Source organism: Vombatus ursinus, unplaced genomic scaffold (genome assembly GCF_900497805.2).
Source record: "Vombatus ursinus unplaced genomic scaffold, bare-nosed wombat genome assembly UNPS02010304.1, whole genome shotgun sequence".
Taxonomy (NCBI): domain Eukaryota; kingdom Metazoa; phylum Chordata; class Mammalia; order Diprotodontia; family Vombatidae; genus Vombatus; species Vombatus ursinus.
In genome coordinates this window covers 4817609-4835743 of record NW_020950082.1, presented here as the reverse complement: position 1 = coordinate 4835743, position 18135 = coordinate 4817609, and the positions used below count along the sequence as shown (strand labels likewise).

General features: G+C 39.4%; 1 protein-coding gene across 1 annotated transcript in view; it reads right to left on the bottom strand.

The window, feature by feature from the left end:
* Positions 1-15836, bottom strand: part of SLC15A1 (solute carrier family 15 member 1) — a 66332-nt gene extending 50496 nt beyond the window's left edge. Inside the window, exon 1 of the mRNA XM_027854113.1 lies at positions 15739-15836. Coding sequence (XP_027709914.1) covers positions 15739-15742 — 4 coding nt within the window. The 5' untranslated portion in view covers positions 15743-15836. The remainder of the gene's footprint in view (positions 1-15738) is intronic.
* Positions 15837-18135: the final 2299 nt, after the last annotated feature.

The following is an 18135-nucleotide window of genomic DNA, read 5'->3' as shown; positions in this document are numbered from 1 at the left end:
GTGTGTGTGTGTGTGTGTGTGTGTGTGTGTGTGTGTGTGTGTGTGTGACACAGAGAGAACGGGGTGGATACATAAAACATGACGATGGTACAATTGACAGGACTTGGCAATTGATTGAATGAGAATGGAGAAATGGAAGATCCAGGACTGAGGCTGTAACTCTGGGTGACTGGTAAGATTGTGGAACCATCGCTTCATGACAGATTGAGAGGAAGAAGGTTCAGGGAGAGAAAAGAAAAGGAGTTTTTGTTTTGGATGTGTTTGATCTGAGTTGCTACCAATCACTACAGAAGGCACGTCTAATAAGAGGTTGGAGATACGGTACTAGAGTTCATGAGAAGTTTGGACTGGAGATATATATTGGGGAGTCATCTGCATAGAAATGATATGGAAACAGATGGGTTCAATAAAACAGTCCAGGATACAACCTTGAGTAATATTCCATAGTCAGGAAACAAGAGATAAAGAAGCCAGGGAGACTGATAAGTTGCTATAAGAAAGGAACACAGACAGGAGAGAAGGGTCAGAGAAGTCAAGGGAAGAGAAATTAACCAGAAGGAAGGGATTTTTGGTATGGAAATCTGCAGAAAGATTGTGGTAGATGAAGAAAGAGAAAATGCCATTGAATTTCACAATAAAGAGATGGGTGGTTTCCTTTAAGGGAATAGTTTCAATAGAGAGGAGGGATCTTACTACAGTTTTCGTACATGATTAGACCTGTGACCTCATTGAGGTGGGTATTTATCAACCAGTCATCATAACTAATACTAAAGAAAGTCAAATTACTAAACATATTCATGTTTTATCATGAAAAGAACCCTGAATTTGGCATCTGGAGATCTTGGGTATTAATAGCTATATTATTTTGGCTAAGGCACTGATAAGATTTGGATGACCTGTGCATTGGTTTCTTTGTATATAAAATGAGAATATTGGAATAGTTCATCCTCAAGGTCTCTTTCTGATCTAAAATATAAGAAATTTCAAGTAAAATCTGGGATTGAATACCTGACCTCTGGCATTGAAGGGAAGCTCCTTCAATTGAAGGGGTACTTCAAGCAGTCACCTTTACAGCCTTCCTGAAGGGGAACATTCTTTACAAGACGGATCAGAGATTATTGGACTAAGAGAGCCTCGGGCTATCTATTACCTTTAATTATGTTCAGCATTTCTTATCTTAGTATACTATAGGTAAACAAATTTATCAGGTACAGAAAGCTCAAGTGCAAAGACAATGATGTGTACTTTGATATTTAAGTTTTTATGCTTATGAGATTTTAAGCTGATGTGCTGGGTCATATGTTTGCTTTCTTTGGTACCATGGTTTGTTCATAATTTGCAAACTTAAATTTAACTTTCTCTTCAGGAAGGTGATACAAATATACTGACAGAAAGGCACATGCTCGGCTATAAAATAAACCCACATCATTGGCATTTCTATATATTACCAACAAAACCCAACAGCAAGAGATAGAAAGAGAAATTCCATTTAAACTTACTGTAGACATTATAAAATATTTAGGAGTCCACCACCCGAAACACACCCAGGAACTCTATGAACACAATTACAAAACACTTTTCACGCAAATAAAATCAGATCTAAATAATTGGAAAAACTTCAGTTGCTCATGGGTAGGCTGAGCTAATACAATAAAAATGACAATTCCACCTAAGTTAATTTACTTATTCAGTGCCATACCAATCAAACTACCAAAAAACTATTTTATAGAGTTAGAAAAAATAACAAGATTCATTTGGAAGAACTAAAGGTCCAGAATATCAAGAGAACTAATGAAAAGAAATGCAGGGGAAGCTGGCCTAGCCATTCTAGATCTTAAATTGTATTATGAAGCAGCAATCATCAAAACTGCTTGGTACTGGCTAAGAAATAGAGTGGTGGATCAATGGAATAGGTTAAATATGCAAGACACAGTAGTCAATGACTATAGTAATCTATTATTTGATAAACCCAAAGACCTCAGCTTCTGGGATAAGAACCCACTCTTTGAAAAAAAAAAAAAAACTGCTGGGAAAACTGGAAAAGAGTATGGCAGAAACTAGGCATAGACCAAAATCTCATTCCATATGCCAAAATAAAATCAAAATGGGTTCATGATTTAGATATAAAGGCTGATACTATAAGCAAACTGGGAGGGCAAGGAATAGTTTACCTGTCAGATCTATGGAGAACAGAAGAATTCATGACCAAACAGGAGATAGAGAACATTACGAAAAGCAAAACAGATAATTTTTATTACGTTAAATTGAAAAGTTTTTGCACAAACAAAGCCAATGCAACTAAGATTAGAAGGAAGGTAGAAAATTGGGAAAGAATTTTTACAAACAGTCTCTCTGATAAGGGCCTCATTTCTAAAATACATAGAGAATTAAGTCAAATTTATAAGAATACAAGCCATTCCCCAACTGATAAATGGTCAAAGGATATGAACAGACAGTTCTCAGATGAAGAAATTAAAGCCATCTATAGTCACATGAAAAAATGCTCTAAATCACTATTGATTAGAGAAATGCAAATCAAAACAACTCTGAGGTACCTCATCACACCTATAAGAATGGCCAACATGATAAAGCAGGAAAATGATAAATGTTGGAGAAGATGTGGGAAAATTGGAACACTAATGCATTGTTGGTGGAGTTGTGAAATGATCCGACCATTTTGGAGAGCAATTTGGAACTATGCCCAAGGACTATAAAAATGCACATACCCTTTGACCCAGCAATAGCACTTCTAGGGCTATATCCTAAAGTGATCACACAAATGGGAAAAGGACCTACATGTACAAAAATATTCATAGCAGCTCTTTTTGTGGTGGCAAAGAATTGGAAATTGAGAGGATAACCATGAATTGGGGAATGGCTGAGCAAGTTGTGGTATATGAATGGGATGGAATACTATTGTGCTATAAGAAATGATGAACAGGCTGACTTCAGAAAAACCTGGAAAGACTTGTATGGTCTGATGCTGAGTGAAGTGAGCAGACCCAAGAGAACATTGTACACAATAACAGCCACATTGTGCAATGACTAATATTGATAAACTTAACCCTACCCAGCAATGCAAGGACCTAAGACATCTCCATAGACCTTGTGATGGAAAATGCTATCCACACCCAAAGAAAGAACTCTGGAAGCCAAATTGCTATTTTTTTTTCCTCTTCTGTAGAGTTTTGTTTCCTCTTTCTGATGGTTCCTCCTACTGGTTTTAATTTCTACTTATATCACTAATGTGAAAATATGTTTAATAGGAATGTAAATATATAGCCTATATCAGATTATGCACCATCTTGGGGAGGGTGGTGGGAAGGGGGAGAAAAATTTTAATCTCAAAAGCATATGGAAGTGATTATTGATAGATCAAAATAAATTAAAAAAAGTAAAAAGAAAAAAAAGAAAAAGAAAGGCACATGCTCAGAAAAAAAAAATCTTGCCTATACAGTTGGCCAATGAGTTGGACCCAGAATTTACAAGTAAGCCTGGATTTATCATCTGGCAAGTTGCTCGGTATTTTCAGTAATCCAAAACTATTCATTGGTGTGAGAGCTAACCATCAATAGCCCATTTTATCCAATCAATGCTCCATGGTGGCAAATTATAAAATATCACAACCTGAGGAATCTAAAACACAAGTATCACAAAGGTGTTGAAAAGATGTAATGAGCATGAGGGATAGGGCAGTATCACTTGAACAGCAAGATATCAGAAAGAGGGGCAGGGGCGGCTAGGTGGCGCAGTGGATAGAGCACCGGTCCTGAAGTCAGGAGGACCCGAGTTCAAATCTGGCCTCAGACCAAACACTTGACACTTACTAGCTGTGTGACCTTGGGCAAGTCACTTGACCCCGATTGCCTCACTTAAAAAAAAAAGGGGGGGGGGAAGGAAATGAGAAACAGAAAACAGATCTATAGCTCAAGGGCTATGTTTGTGCCCTTGAAAATACTTTAGACAAACAGGCTGTACATATTCAGGTTAAGTTTTCAAGAAAGAAAAGTTTTTGGGAAGATTATTTTTTTTTTTATTGAAGTAATAGTAAGGTCAGTTTAGATGTCTCCTACACAAATCAGTCTGCAGGTTCTCTAACATAAAACAATATGTGATTTAACATGAAGTACTTGAAATAGCAATGGTAAACTACAGTTCTTAGGTTAGTTCGACCTAACACAAGGCACAAGGGAAAAGTGGTGTTGTCCCAAAGGTAGGTGGGGTAAGTGATTCTTAAGAGCATCAGGTGAACCGAGAATGATGTTCTCCACTGGCATTTTGAGATAGAAAGTAGTAACAGGAAGGTACTGAATTCCTAGGAGTTAGTAGCGAGACTGATTTTGAGCACTTGTCTTAGGAATATTAAAATTATTATCTTTTACAAGTACACAGATAGGTACAGGTAGCATAGCAACACAGAAGTAGAACTGAAACTATTAATCAGCCTCAGATTGGAGCTTCTATTCACTTTGATTTTCTTTTCTTTTTTGTTAGTGAGGCAATCAGGGTTAAGTGACTTGCCCAAGGTCACACAGCTAGTAAGCGTCAAGTGTTCAGTCTGAGACCAAATTTGAACTCAGGTCCTCCTGACTTCAGGGCCGGTGCTCTATCCACTGTGCCACCTAGCTGCCCCTTGATTTTCAATAGAGATCTGAAACAACTGATTTGCTGCACCCATGACCACTTTGCCATTTTGAAAAGTCACTACCAATAGGAAGCATCAGGGGAAGCAGGGCTTCCTCATGCCCTGCTTTTCAGGCTCAATGGTAGGTGGTCAATGTTCAATTTGCCTTCAGTATACCTTCTTTCTCTTTACTCCTAACTCCCTCTTCAATGCAGAGTCTATCAAAATGAAAGGTGTTAGGAATCTTGGTATGGCTTTTTCCAAGAACAGTTAATCTCCTTTTGTAGGTTAGCTAAGTGTAACATTCTGAAGTTAGTAGGCGAGGAATCTCATTGAAAAAGGAATGTTTCAAATATCCAGACTGTGTGGGCGTATGAAACAGTTGAATCTTATATTATGACTGAAAAGTCCTGAGAAATCTAGTCAATCCCAACATTCTGCAGAGGAGACAACTGAAATCCAGGAAGATGAAGGATTATCATGAATATATTTATCTGTTTATGTGTTGTATTTCCCTAGTACAATGTGAAGTCTTTGAGGGTAAAGACTTTTGTCTCTATATATGCCAAGAACCTAGTACTATGCCTTGTGAACAGTAGCCATTTAATAATTGCACAGCTGTAGTATTTTATGCACCCTTATCTTGGTATGACTTTAGGTAGGACTTTTTTTTTTTTGGCAAAGTTTTTATCTTTAAGCTCTCTTTGCTTACTAAGCAGTTTATGCATTTCCTCCTTACCTATACCTTACAGAACCTATCTTTTCTTTCAAGGTGCCGTTCAAGCATTACTTCCTGATAACTGCACCCCTTGCCAATTGCCTCCCTAATTACCTTCCTAGTTGCTATTATCTCAATGCTTATACATGTCTTCATTCCCCCATTAAAATGCATACTCCTTGAAGGGGGCAGAAATAGCTTCTTTGTGTTTGCATCTCCTACCCCTTTCACAGTGCTTGGCACATAATAGTTGCTGTAAGTGAAACATGAAATGCCTCTGTATTACGAATACTCATCGGGACAGGTTTAGACCTATGAAAGTGTCTATAAAGGGAACTCCCAGATGAGGAAATTCTTTCTACTAGAGCATGTCAACACCTTCTCTGAAATTTATGGTCTTAGAGAGTTACTTAAAGCAGTGAGGGATTAATTGACTTGCCTAGGCATATGTGTCAGGAGCCATACTTCAGGTCTTTCTGGCAATGTCTATTCACTATGCCTTGCTGCCTCTCATTTTAAAACCAATAGTGAAAAAAAGGAAAAGGACCTATATGTACAAAAATATTCATAGCAGCTCTTTTTGGGTTAGCAAGAATTAGAAATTGAGAGGATGCTTATCAATTGGGGAATGGCTAAACCAGTTAGTCATGGTACAAGGTTATGATGGAACATTGTTGTTGCTAAGTTGTTTCAGACACGTCCAACTCTCTGTGATCCCATTTGGGGTTTTCTTGGCAAAGACATTGGAGTAGTTTGCCATTTCCTTCTCTGGAACATTATACTGTTGAAGAATTGAGGAAAACAGAGTTAAGTGGAGTGAAATGAGGAGAATATTGTACACAGTGACAGGAATATTGCACAGTGGATCAACTGTGAATGACTTAGCTATTCTCAGAAATACAATGATCCATGACAATTCTGAAGGAGTTATGATGAAAAATGGTACCCACCTCTAGAGAAAGGACAGATGGCATCTGAATGCAGATTGAATCATACTTTTTAAACTTTATTATTTTTTTGTCTGCATTTTTGTGCAACATGGCTAATATTAAAATGTTTTGCATGATTACATATGTGTAATCTATATCAAATTGCTTGCTTTCTCAAGGAGGGGAAAGGAAAGGAACAAAGGGAAAGAATTTGGAGCTCAAAATTTTTAAAAATGAATGTTCAAATTTTTGTTCACATGTAATTGAGGAAAAAATAAAATAAAAATTAAATTTAATTCTCACAAAAGAAATCCAACAGTGCTAACAAGACATAAACAACTAGTTTTGAAGCAGATCTTTTGTTTTCCTTGACTACTTTTTTTAAAAGGAAAAAAACAATCATGAACAGTGAAATGAATGGTCAGGTGTATGGAACAGCATGAATAATGCTAGCTATTAAAAGAGCTACTTCTCTCAGGGACACTTTGTAAGTTACAGTAAAAAGCCTTCAACAATAGCCCAGGACTGGGGTATTCTGGGTAATTGTTCCTTTTGATTATCAATTATTAGTCCTGACCAAATCATAGACACTGAAAACTAGTTATTGCTCCTTCCTCAAGCAGCCTATTCAATTGCTAGAGATGGACCTGACATACACTTTCACAGGCATAGGGAATTCCCAAGTGAAGAAATTCTTTCTATAGAAGGAGGTCAGTCACCTGTCACAAAAGACTATGAAATCTATCAAAAGGATGGAGATTCACATACGTTAGTGGCCTGGGAATTTGTGTGATTTAAACCCTGCTGAAAAACCTATGAGCTATAATTGAGGCTAGAATTGAAAAATAAGGTGCAGTTAGGTGGTACAGAAGATAGAGCACCAGCCCTGAAGTTGGGAGGACCTGAGTTCAAATCTGGCCTCAGACACATAATACTCACTAGCTGTGTGACTCTGGGCAAGTCACTTAACCCCAATTGCCTCATCAAAAAAAAAAAAAATTAAAAATGAGTTTGTCAAAAAGATGTCCTATGTCCAATATAATAAAAGTATGGTTTCATGATGACTTTAAAAACGTATGAACTCAATATCAAATCACATAAAACAAGTGATGGAAGCAAAAACAGGGTATATGTCATATTTTATGTTTTTAAAGCTTGTAAGTCAATAGCTTAATTATTTCACTTATCCCAAACAATTTGCACACCACTATTTGAATGAAAAGTGGGTGGTGTTGGCATTCACTGGGAATACTGACCTGGATAACTATGATACAAATTAAAACATAGATACTTATGTTTTATATCAGGGGGGTCCTATGTCATTGTGAAGTGGTTAATTTTGTAGTTCATTAAAGACCCACCTCTCCAGTTCTTTCTGTATGAACTATGTAACCACACTTTTCCCCCACACTGTGCCTGTGTCCTCGGATTTTTTTTACCCAAGTCCAGTTCCTGCACTTACACTTTTGACTTCAACTTCTTCATCGCATTGTTCTTACGTAGCCAGTCTTTGTGGGGTCCAATTCTGTCATCCAATATGGTAGATGTTTTGGTTTGTCATCCAGAAATCTGATAAAGGGGGTCATCTAATCGTTGATCAAAACGTTGAAAAGGACTAAGAACAGATCTGTGACATTATTACAGGCCTTTCTATGTTAGGGTCATATAGACTAGTAATAATAAACATAATAATATGTATAACACTTTAAAGTTTACAGAGTGCTTTGCACATGTTTTCTTATTCAATCCATTCATAACTCTTAGGTCCAATTGTTCAAACAATTTTGATTCAACAAGTCATAGCAAAAAAGTCACAGCTGTCCATCACAAGATGGACAGAAGATATAAAAAATTTTAATATAATACATTGGAAAGAATGCTCGATTTAGAATCAGAAGACTTGAGTTCAAATACTGGTTCTGTTATTTACTATCTGTGTGATTATAAATTAACCTTTATAAGTCTTCAGCAGTTCATCTTTGAAACAGAGTAGACTAGACTATATAGAAGGTCTGCTGCAACTCTAAATACCAGTTTATGATACCTTGATCTTGAAAACCCTGCCAAAATCTCAGTACAATTTGTATAACATTTCTATTTAATACCTCTGCCAAAGAGAAATAAAATTGGTCTCTTTTGACTTGTCCACAAACATGACATTCTGTTATCATTGCTTTCTTTTCTGAGTGCTCATAAACCAATTCCTTGCAATATTCTAAAATGTGAAACCAAGTAAAACTCATTATAGTTCAAAGAATCTACAAACCCCTTCCCATTTAGAGAGAAAGACAGACCTTTGATTCCTTAGTCCTGTGGCAACTCTCCCATTTTCCTGTCCTGAAACATTGGCATGTCATCATTTCTAAATTATTTTATTTATTGTTGGTTTTTTAATCAAATCTCCTAACTTGACTTCATGAAAGGCAAGTAAGAACTCTCACTAAATCATCTGACTTATCACAGATTTTATCTCACTATTCACTAATTTAAATGTTACGTCTTACCCTAAAGAGCTTTGTCTTTATTAGACAATGCAGAAACAAAATAGAGTAGTTCTATCTTGTGCCTTAAACTTTCCAAGCAATAGACCTATCCTTTCTTTTATTCCCTTAATCATCCTTACTCTTTCCCACCTCCCCATACCCCGAAATGTCCATAAGCTAGTAATGGCTAGGATTTTTTGCCTTCCAAGTTTGGATTACCTTTGGACTGGAAGAATAATAGTTCACATTTGTATAGCATTTTCAGCTACTTTAATCTCACCTTCTAAGCTAAACAGTGCAAGTAACAAGGAAACTTAGGCTTGAAGTGACTTTCTTTAGGTTATACTACTACTAAGACTTTTCCCACTTTAGCCCAACCTTTACTCAGCTATCAAAGTCTGACTACATCTCTTCTCTATTCCATAAACTACAGTAGCTCCTTCTTGCCTCCAGGATCGAATATAAAATCCTGTTTGGCTTTGAAAGCCCTTTATAATCTGTCCTCTTCCTATTTGTCCAGTGTTCTTACATCTTTCTCTCCTTCACTTACTCTATGATACAGTGACTCTGTCCTCCTTACTGTTACTAACATTCCTCCCAACCCCATGTACTTTCACTGGCTTTCATACTTAGAATTTTCCCCCTTCTCATCTTTACTTCCTGGTCTCCTTGGCTTCCTTCCAATCTCAGCTAAAGCCCTACCTTTTCTATCCCCACCCAGTGCCTTTTATCAGAGATAACTCTTAACTTAGTGCCTTTCCTCTGAGATTAACTCCAGTTTATCATAAGTATATGTATGTGTGTGTGTACACACACACACACACACACACACGTATCTAGTTTGTGTGTTGTCTCCCCTAATAGACTGTGAGCTCCTTGAGATCAAGGACTGTTTTTGTCTTTCTTTATATGCCTCGTAGGTCACATAGTGCCTGACACATAGTAGGTACATAATAAATCCTTGTTGACTTGGTATGGTAGAGATAGAATTCAAATCCATGTTTTGATAAGTGAGAGGAAGTGGATGTACCAAGTGTAGATAGCTTTTTCAATGAGTTTCACCAAGAAGGGGAGGACAGGTAAAAGACAATAGCTAGCAGGGATGGTAGGATCAAATGAGGGTTTGTATTTTTTTAAGGATGCAAGAGACATGGGCATATTTGTAGGCAGCAGGGAATGTAGCAACCTATAGAAAGGAAGAATAAAGATTAGTGAGAAAGTAAAGATGATAGAGGAGAAAACATATGAAATAGGATCAGAGATCCATGTGGAGGGGTCCATAGGCTTCAGGAGACTGCTCAAGGGATCCGTAATACAAAAAAAAGATAACAACTGTGGTCTAGAGAGTAAGAAAATTTTAAGCATAGCTAGGTGGCACAACGGGTAGAGTGCTGGGCCTGGAGTCAGGAAGTCTCATCTTCCTGAGTTCAAATTTGGCTTCAGACACTTACTAGCTGTGTGACCTTGTACCTTAACCCTATTTGCCTCAGTTTCCTCTTCTGTAAAATGAGCTGAAGAAGGAAATAGCAAAACCACTCTAGTATCTTTGCCAAGAAAACCCCTAAACATTGAAAACAACTAAACAGCAACAACAAAAGGTTATCATGGCAAATCAGAACCGTACCACAGATTCTAGGGCTAATGGACCAATGACTAAGAATTTACATGGAAATGGGAAATGGCTACCAGATTATACTAGTTAATCAAAAGGAACCCTCCTGTGAAGATCTCATCAATGTGCAACTGATCTCAATCATGTCCCCAGAATGCCTATGAGAATATAGCAGATCTGTCCTCTCTCTCTGACTCAAGTCTACTCTTTAATATTGTTATCATGATTATTCTGTCTGGCTGTGTTAACTCTGGATTTGGTACACCAGTCTGGTTCTTCGAATCCTGGCTTGTATCCCAGTAATGTTCTCTCACCCAACCTACTAACCATTTCTTTCCAGACCTCTATGCCTACCTTTGACTGAACTCCCTTTAACAGGTATATTTATAGACCAAGTTCTTCAAAGGTAATTTCGCCACATTACTGCTGTTAGCCTACTCAATAACTAGATGAAATTCAAGCTCCTTCCATCTTCACTGACCCCAGTAAAACTATGACCCAAATTTAATGCCTTAATTCTATCTGTCCCAAACCCCAACCTCACTCAAAGTGAGAACTTGAAAAGACCTTAGCTTAAAAAGGCCAAGGTCTCCTACTGCATCCTGGGCCATATCCAGTTGTCCTGATCAATGTCCAAGATCAATATCTTGATCACTCTGAAGGAGAAAGTGAGGCTGGTGACTTTGCACAGCCCTCCTTTACTATAATCCAATTTAATTGCAAGTAATGTCATCATCTCCCTGATGTCATAGTTCTCCTGGAGAACAAACAGCAAAACATAACCACAACTCACTATAAATATTATTTTATTTTATAAATAAAATTTTCACTACATATTTCTGTACTAATGTAATTAATTTCTTTAATACTAAAATTTTATATCAAATTAGCTTCACAAATAATCTATATTATGGTTTACATTTTAGTGTAAAACAATTTGTCAAAATTTTGAACTAAACATTTTTCATATCTCACATTTTCCTATTCTACCTCAAAAATCTGACTCTCTCTCCCTATGCATAATTATACTAGTGATGGAGACTACATTTGTTTCCCAGGATCCTTAGTCTGCTCCATGCAAATTCAGTCAATAAGCATTTTTTAAACTGCTGCCTTCAGGCACCATTAAGTATTATGGAGACAAAGAAAAGGCAAAAACAGTCCCTGCCCTCAGGGAACTTATAGGCTACTAGTGGACACAACACTCTCACACACATAAAAACCAGTACCTTCAAGACTAAGAGTAAATGGAGGATAGGTAACCTTAGATGAGATGGTACTAACACCCAGGGAAACAGAAGAAGGCTTCCTACAGCAAGTAGAACTAGAGCTATCTTTTTTTGTTGTAGTTGTTAATTCTCAACTTAAAACACCAAATAAATGAGCATTTCTATGTACAGTGTAGGGTAGTGAATTGTACTTAAGAGTGGAAATATCTATAATGTAGAGCTTGTCAAGCTGAGTCTTAGAGTAAGCCAGAGATTCTCTTCCAACACTTTATCATCTTGCCCCCTTCTCAGACGTTAAGGATTATAGGAACATAGTTTCAGACGCGGAAGAGACCTCGGAGGTCATTCAGTCTAACCCTAGAGCATCTACTTTGTCTAAAAGTCAGTTTTTCCTAACATAGTACTGACCTTAGAACACTTCAAATGGCAACCCTCTGGTTATAGTCACCTATCACTTGGGTAACAGTTTTCTCCTACATCTTCCCAGTTTCAACTGTCCAATTGAGATAGTCATTATAGGTTCAAAGTCTAAGACCATGCATTCTTCTATCACATTCCCATCTTCCACATAACTTGAACAATGCTAGCCAAGAACTTAGTCAAGATTTCTGCGATACATGACTCCCTAGTGAGGCAAGAACCATATTAAAATGTAGTTGGGAGTAGCTAGGTGGTGCAGTGGATAGAGCACTGGCCCTGAAGTCAGGAGGACCTGAGTACAAATCCCACCTCAGACCAAACACTTGACACTTACTAGCTATGTGACCCTGGGCAAGTCACTTAACCCCAATTGCCTAAAAATAAATAAATAAATAAATAAAATAAATAAAAATAAAAAAATAAAATGTAATTGGGAAAAATTAAACAAAATAAGTTAAAATGCAATAAAACATAGATGACATTACATTTTAAAGTAAGTCAATATGCAGTCCAAAGTCATCCTCATGCATGGATTAGTAGCTCCAATTAATCTCAAATTTTTCAAACTCAGATTTCTATTTGAGTTTGACACCACTGGTCTAGGGAAGATAGATGGAAGCTGTCCTAAAACTATTTGAGATCATCCAAGTCCTTCCTCCTAACTCCACGTTATCCCCCCAATTTTTTCTCAGCTTATTTCTCTTGCCACACACAATTAGTAATCTCACTGATTATTTTTATGTAGGTGACTCTCACATCTATAAACCCAGCCCTCATATCTGAATTTCTATTCTGCCTACTGGACATTGCCACCTGGATGTGGGATATGCTTTTTCAAAATTAACATCTCAAAACAGAACTCATCTCTCCTCCTAGACCTGCCCTCCTGCTCCTTCATTCATTTTTTGTTGAAGGCATTTAACATATTTTTAGTGTCCCAGGTTCAAAACCCTTAGTCAACCTGCAGTCTTCAGTCTTCCTCATCCTTTATATCCAATAAGTTGCCAAGGCTTCTTTACCCTACCCTCCGCAGTATCTCACAGCCATCATTTTCTCTCCATTCAAGTGACTTTCACCCTCTTTCAGTCCATCATTTCTCAGCAGAACTACTGCCACAGACTGCTACTGGCCCAGTGGATAGAGCACTGGGCCTAGAGTCAGGAAGATCAGAGTTCAAATCTGCCCTCAGATATTTACTAGCCATGAGACCCTGGGCAAGTCAATTAACCTGTTTGCCTCAATTTCCTCAATCCCCTAAAATGGGAATAACAATACCACTTACCTCCCAGGGTTGTTGTGAGGATCAAATAGATATTAGCAACATGCTTATCACAGTATTGGGCACACAGTAGGTGCTTAACAAATGCTTATTTCCTTCCTAATTGGCCTCAGCGCTTCTATCCAATGATATTCCTGGAGCACAGTATTCCTGATCAAGAAATTCCAGTGGCTCCCTATTGCCTCTAGGACAAAATATAAATTCCTTGGTTTGGCCTCCACACTTTTCAAAATTTGATTTCAGTGTACTTTTCCAGACATGTTTTGCATTGTTCCCCACTCACTTCATGTTTCAACCCAAATGGCTGATTTGCCGTTCTCTATAAATTGAGTGCGATACTCCAGAAGTGGTATGAGCCGGGACCTCTTGTGCTTTGTAGAAGGAGAATCATTCAAGCTTTAAACTTTAGCTTAAAAAGCATGTGAATTAGCTCCAGAATATTGAACAATGACCCCCCAAAAGGTATTGATTCTTTTTCCCTGGCGGAGTAGTTGCTATCAAGGGCCCATTTCACAAGAGCAGTGAAGAGGGAAGACAGTACAAACACAACCTAGTTGCTGGAGATCAACACGTCTTTAAACTCCTGCCATACAAGCCCATAATTTGACAGTATTCATTCATCCCCAAGTGACAGTTAGATTTAGCCATTTCTAAGACCCATACTTTGAAAAATGTGGAGTTTCATTTTTCTGCCCATTTCCATCCCCATTCCTTCCTTCCCATTGTCTAGGCAGGACAAATTTATCTTCCTCTCCTATCTCCACCAAAAACAAAACCACAGCCAAAATTTTTTACCAAGTTAAACACATGGAGTGTGGAGAAGGGCAGGAATGACATTCAGGTCTGGATGCCAAATTTTAAGAAAAATACTGACAAATTGGAGTTTATCCAGAACTGTGAAAGGTACTAGTTAGTGAGAAAATCATGCAACGTTAGGAAAAAAAAGTTAAGTAGGAGCCGGAGGAGAAGAGGGGGAGGGAATACACAGCTGTCTCCAAAGTTTTGTAGGAGCCTCCTCTCCAAGAGGAGGTCAGAACTAGAACCAACTGATGTCTTTACTTGGATATTTCAATTTATTGTTGTTCAATTGTTGTTACTTCAATTTGGCAAAGAAGAAATTTTCAGACAGCTGGCTATCTAGAAAGTGGAGTGCCTCCCAAGAGAGTGAGCATCACCTAGTTTGTTATCTTGTTCAGACAGCAAGCCTTAGCTGCTTCTAGAATGTAGAAAGGATACCCAGTTAGGGAAGGACTCATAATAGGAATATTTTGGACAAAGATGGGATGCTTAGTTTCTTCCTCTTACAAATAAACACACACATATCCATTTTCTACCAGTTTGAGCTCTCCTTTCTCCATTTCTTCCTCCCCAACCTCCCATCTCCATCACAAAAGGAGCCCGCAAGCATCCCCTTGGCACAAAATAGCCAGAAAAGGCTGCGTCCTGGTTTCTCTTCCCTAAAAACAGAGGCTCCCTGGAGGTGGCCAAAGACTAGTGTCTTCCAAATAGGCAGACCCATTTGGTGCTGTACACCTAGTGCCCAGCCAGCCAATGTGGCCCTCAGACATTGTTTCAGCTTTTGAGGGAAGGGAATTAGATGCTAGGGCCCCAGTCTAAACCTCAGTGACCTCTTGGGACTCATTCTTTCCCTATGTCCTATTCCGTGTGCTCTGGTATCTTGTTTTTCCATCCCACCTCCCTTACTACCCAACCTACCACAGACTTAGGACTGTGAGGACTTCTGGGGCTGGCCGGTTCTAGTAGAGAATAGAGGTAGAGAATGTGTCCACTAGTCTGGGGCTGAGCTCTGACTTGGCACTCAGCTGAGCCCTCCGTTTCAACTTCATATACCCAAGGGGGTTCGCTGTTACTGGGGGTGGAGGGTGGGGAACGGTCGCTGCTACTCGGAGTGAGCTGTGAGTAGTGGACTTGCTACACTCGAGCGGGGGAGGAAGAGGTTCTCCCAGCTACTCTGAGGGGTCTCACTGCTACTGTGGTGGGCTCGTTTCTACTCTGGGAGCTTTGAGTAATGGTCTCGCTGCTACCCAGGGGAGGTTTGGTGCTGTGGGAGGAGGTCGCTGCTACTCAGAGGGGGCTCCGTGCCACTTAGGGAAAATCTCAATGCTGGGAGGCAGGAAGGGGAGCTCCAGGCTACTCGAAGGAGGCTTGCTGCTACTCCAGGAGAACTTAGGTGCTTTGGGGGAGGTAGGCTCACTTCGCGGGGTGGGGAGAGCTTGCTGCTACCCTGGGGCCCGCTTCCACCCCCAACTCCTGCTACCCTGCGCTCTTCAGCCTCCGGAAGTCTAAGAGCTCTCTTAGCTCACCCGCTAGGTCCTAAGGTCTTTTAGACAGTAGGCATTCTGCAGTAGCGAAGGGAAACTTGGGCAAAAGTGGAGCAAAACTTTTGATTCTGACCCGCCAAGTTTCTATCCCCTCTCACTTACCCATGGTGATAGGTTGGAGCGCGTCTACGGGACTGCAAAGCCAGAGGAACTGTGAAGACTTTTTGTCTTTGGTTGTTTTTTTTTTTTTCTTCCTCCTTTATAAAGGTGTTGCTCCAAGCCCAGCTCAGCTACCTGGCCAGCTGGAATAGTTAGAGGGCTGGGGCGGGCCGGGACTCCACCCTCCAGGTGGGGGAAGGTAGCAGTAAGATTTGAAGCTCCGTATGCTAGGGGTGTCCCAGAGAGCCCGGGGACCAATTTCCTAATAACAGGTGTGAGAAGGGCAGCTGTAGCATCTATAGGGAAGCTCAAAGCAAAGGGAGATATTAAGGAACCATACGCCCAGCCCTGGGAGTTGTACCTCGAGAGGCAAGAGGAGAACGAATGAGAAATTCGAAAAGGACAGGTTGGGAAATCGAGCTGGTTTTCCCTTGTTTGACCACAAGCGGGTTAGGCTCAACACAGGTGGCAAGGAGAATGGAGATGTGTCACATTCACCTGTGAGTCTTGGCCTTCTGCACCTTCCGCACCTCCACTTTAGATGCCTCTCTCGCCTACACCTGAAACTTGTTAGGGGTTCTGAAGGGTTGACTTGTCACAAAGATTCCCAGCCCTGATTAGGCAACGTAAATCTGGGACAGAAGGGCCTCCTGTCTCCACCTTTCTTCACCTTCAAGGGTGTGGTGATCACGTGAAGTCGTGGCATACATTTTTCTTAAATGGCAGCTGCTCACGTTAGCCAAGGGCTTGAGGGCTTGAGCAGAAGTATGGGATCTACTGAGAGATAACCAAAATTAACTTCTGGAAAGAAAAGAAGAATGTTTCATAGTTATTACTTTAAACTAAAGCAGAAACCACAGGTAGAAAAGTCAAGTTTGTGATATTTTATCTTGATCAATGTTTTCTCTATTTGGAATTTCTCTTTTTTGCAATTCTCATGCACCTTTGACTTCCATGTAATTAGAAACACTACTCTGTTGCTTCCACAAGGAATGGAGTTTTCATCAGATTCAGACAAGAATCATACCTTTAATCGGAAGAATTGAATGACTTTTTTTTGTGTATGTGTGTGCCTATATTGTTGCCCTTGAGATAGAGTCTCATTTATTATTGCTTTAAGGGAAAAAATAAGCTTTCCCAAGGCGAAGTATTGAGAGAACACACACACAAAAAAAAAAAAAATGAGGGGGGAGAGAGAACACATCAAGATTCTATGGGATACTAGATGGTTTTGAAAACTCTGGGATTCCCTAAGGTCTCCTGAGATACTCCTGATTTCCAGACACAGGCATTTTTCTTTGGGAATGTCAGGGACTATATTGGCATAGCTGGTACAGTTGGAAAACTTGACTGTGACTTTCCCTGCCCTTAAAGCAGGAGAGACACAATTACTTTGTAAACCTTATTAAAGTAGTATTCTGTTCACAGAATATAAATTAGTCATTTATTAAGCATCTCTAGAACTGTGTTGGATGCTGGGGGTACAAAGGAGAAAAAAAGGAAAGTCTGCTATTAAGAAACTTTCTGTGTTGTCTTCCTTTATCTCCCAGCTGAATCCCTGACTATTCTTTAAAATCCAATTCAAATGCCATCTCCTCCAGGAGGTCTTCCTTGATTTCTCCTGGGCCTCACATAGGACCTCTCAAAAGCACTTTTCATGTAATTTTTTTTTGTATCCGTAAGGTTTTCCCCTTTATTTTAGGGTCCCTGAAATAGCCAACACAGGTTTAAGGTATTTTGTGGATCTTACATGCATTTGAAACCATAGTTCACAATCACTTTTTCACTAGCAATTTTGTTGGTATTGTTCAGTCATTTCAGTCATGTCTGACTCTTCATGACCTCATTTTTGGTGGGGTTTTTTGTTTTTGGTTTTTTTTTGGCAAAGATACTGGAGCGGCTTGCCATTTCCTTCTCCAGCTCATTTTACAGATGAGGAATCGAGGCAAACGGGGTTAAGTGACTTGCCCAGGGTCACACAGCTAGTTCCTGAATTCATGAAGATGACTCTTCCTGATTCTAAACCCTGTGCTCTATCCATTGTGCCACCTTGTTGCCCCTTTTTTCACTAGTAAACAGAGGACACAATTATTGCAAAGTTAATTTAATGAAAAAATATAAGAAAAGTTTTAATAGAACATTCCTCCCCATAAATCTAGGGCACACTCTCACAAATAAACACACTATTAGTGGGGAAAGTGTGCATGCATAGGCATTGGTGTGGCAAGCGTACGTGCACATAGAGCAATCCATGCCTGCGATGCTGATCTTCTGATGTCATCAAACTCCTCCCATTGGGGATGTTATCTCCCCTGATCTCATGCTGATCTCATGGTGAGTTCTGGGTCTTGTGGTAGCTGCTGGGTACCGTAGTCTTAGCAAGGTGAGGCGTGATTTCTT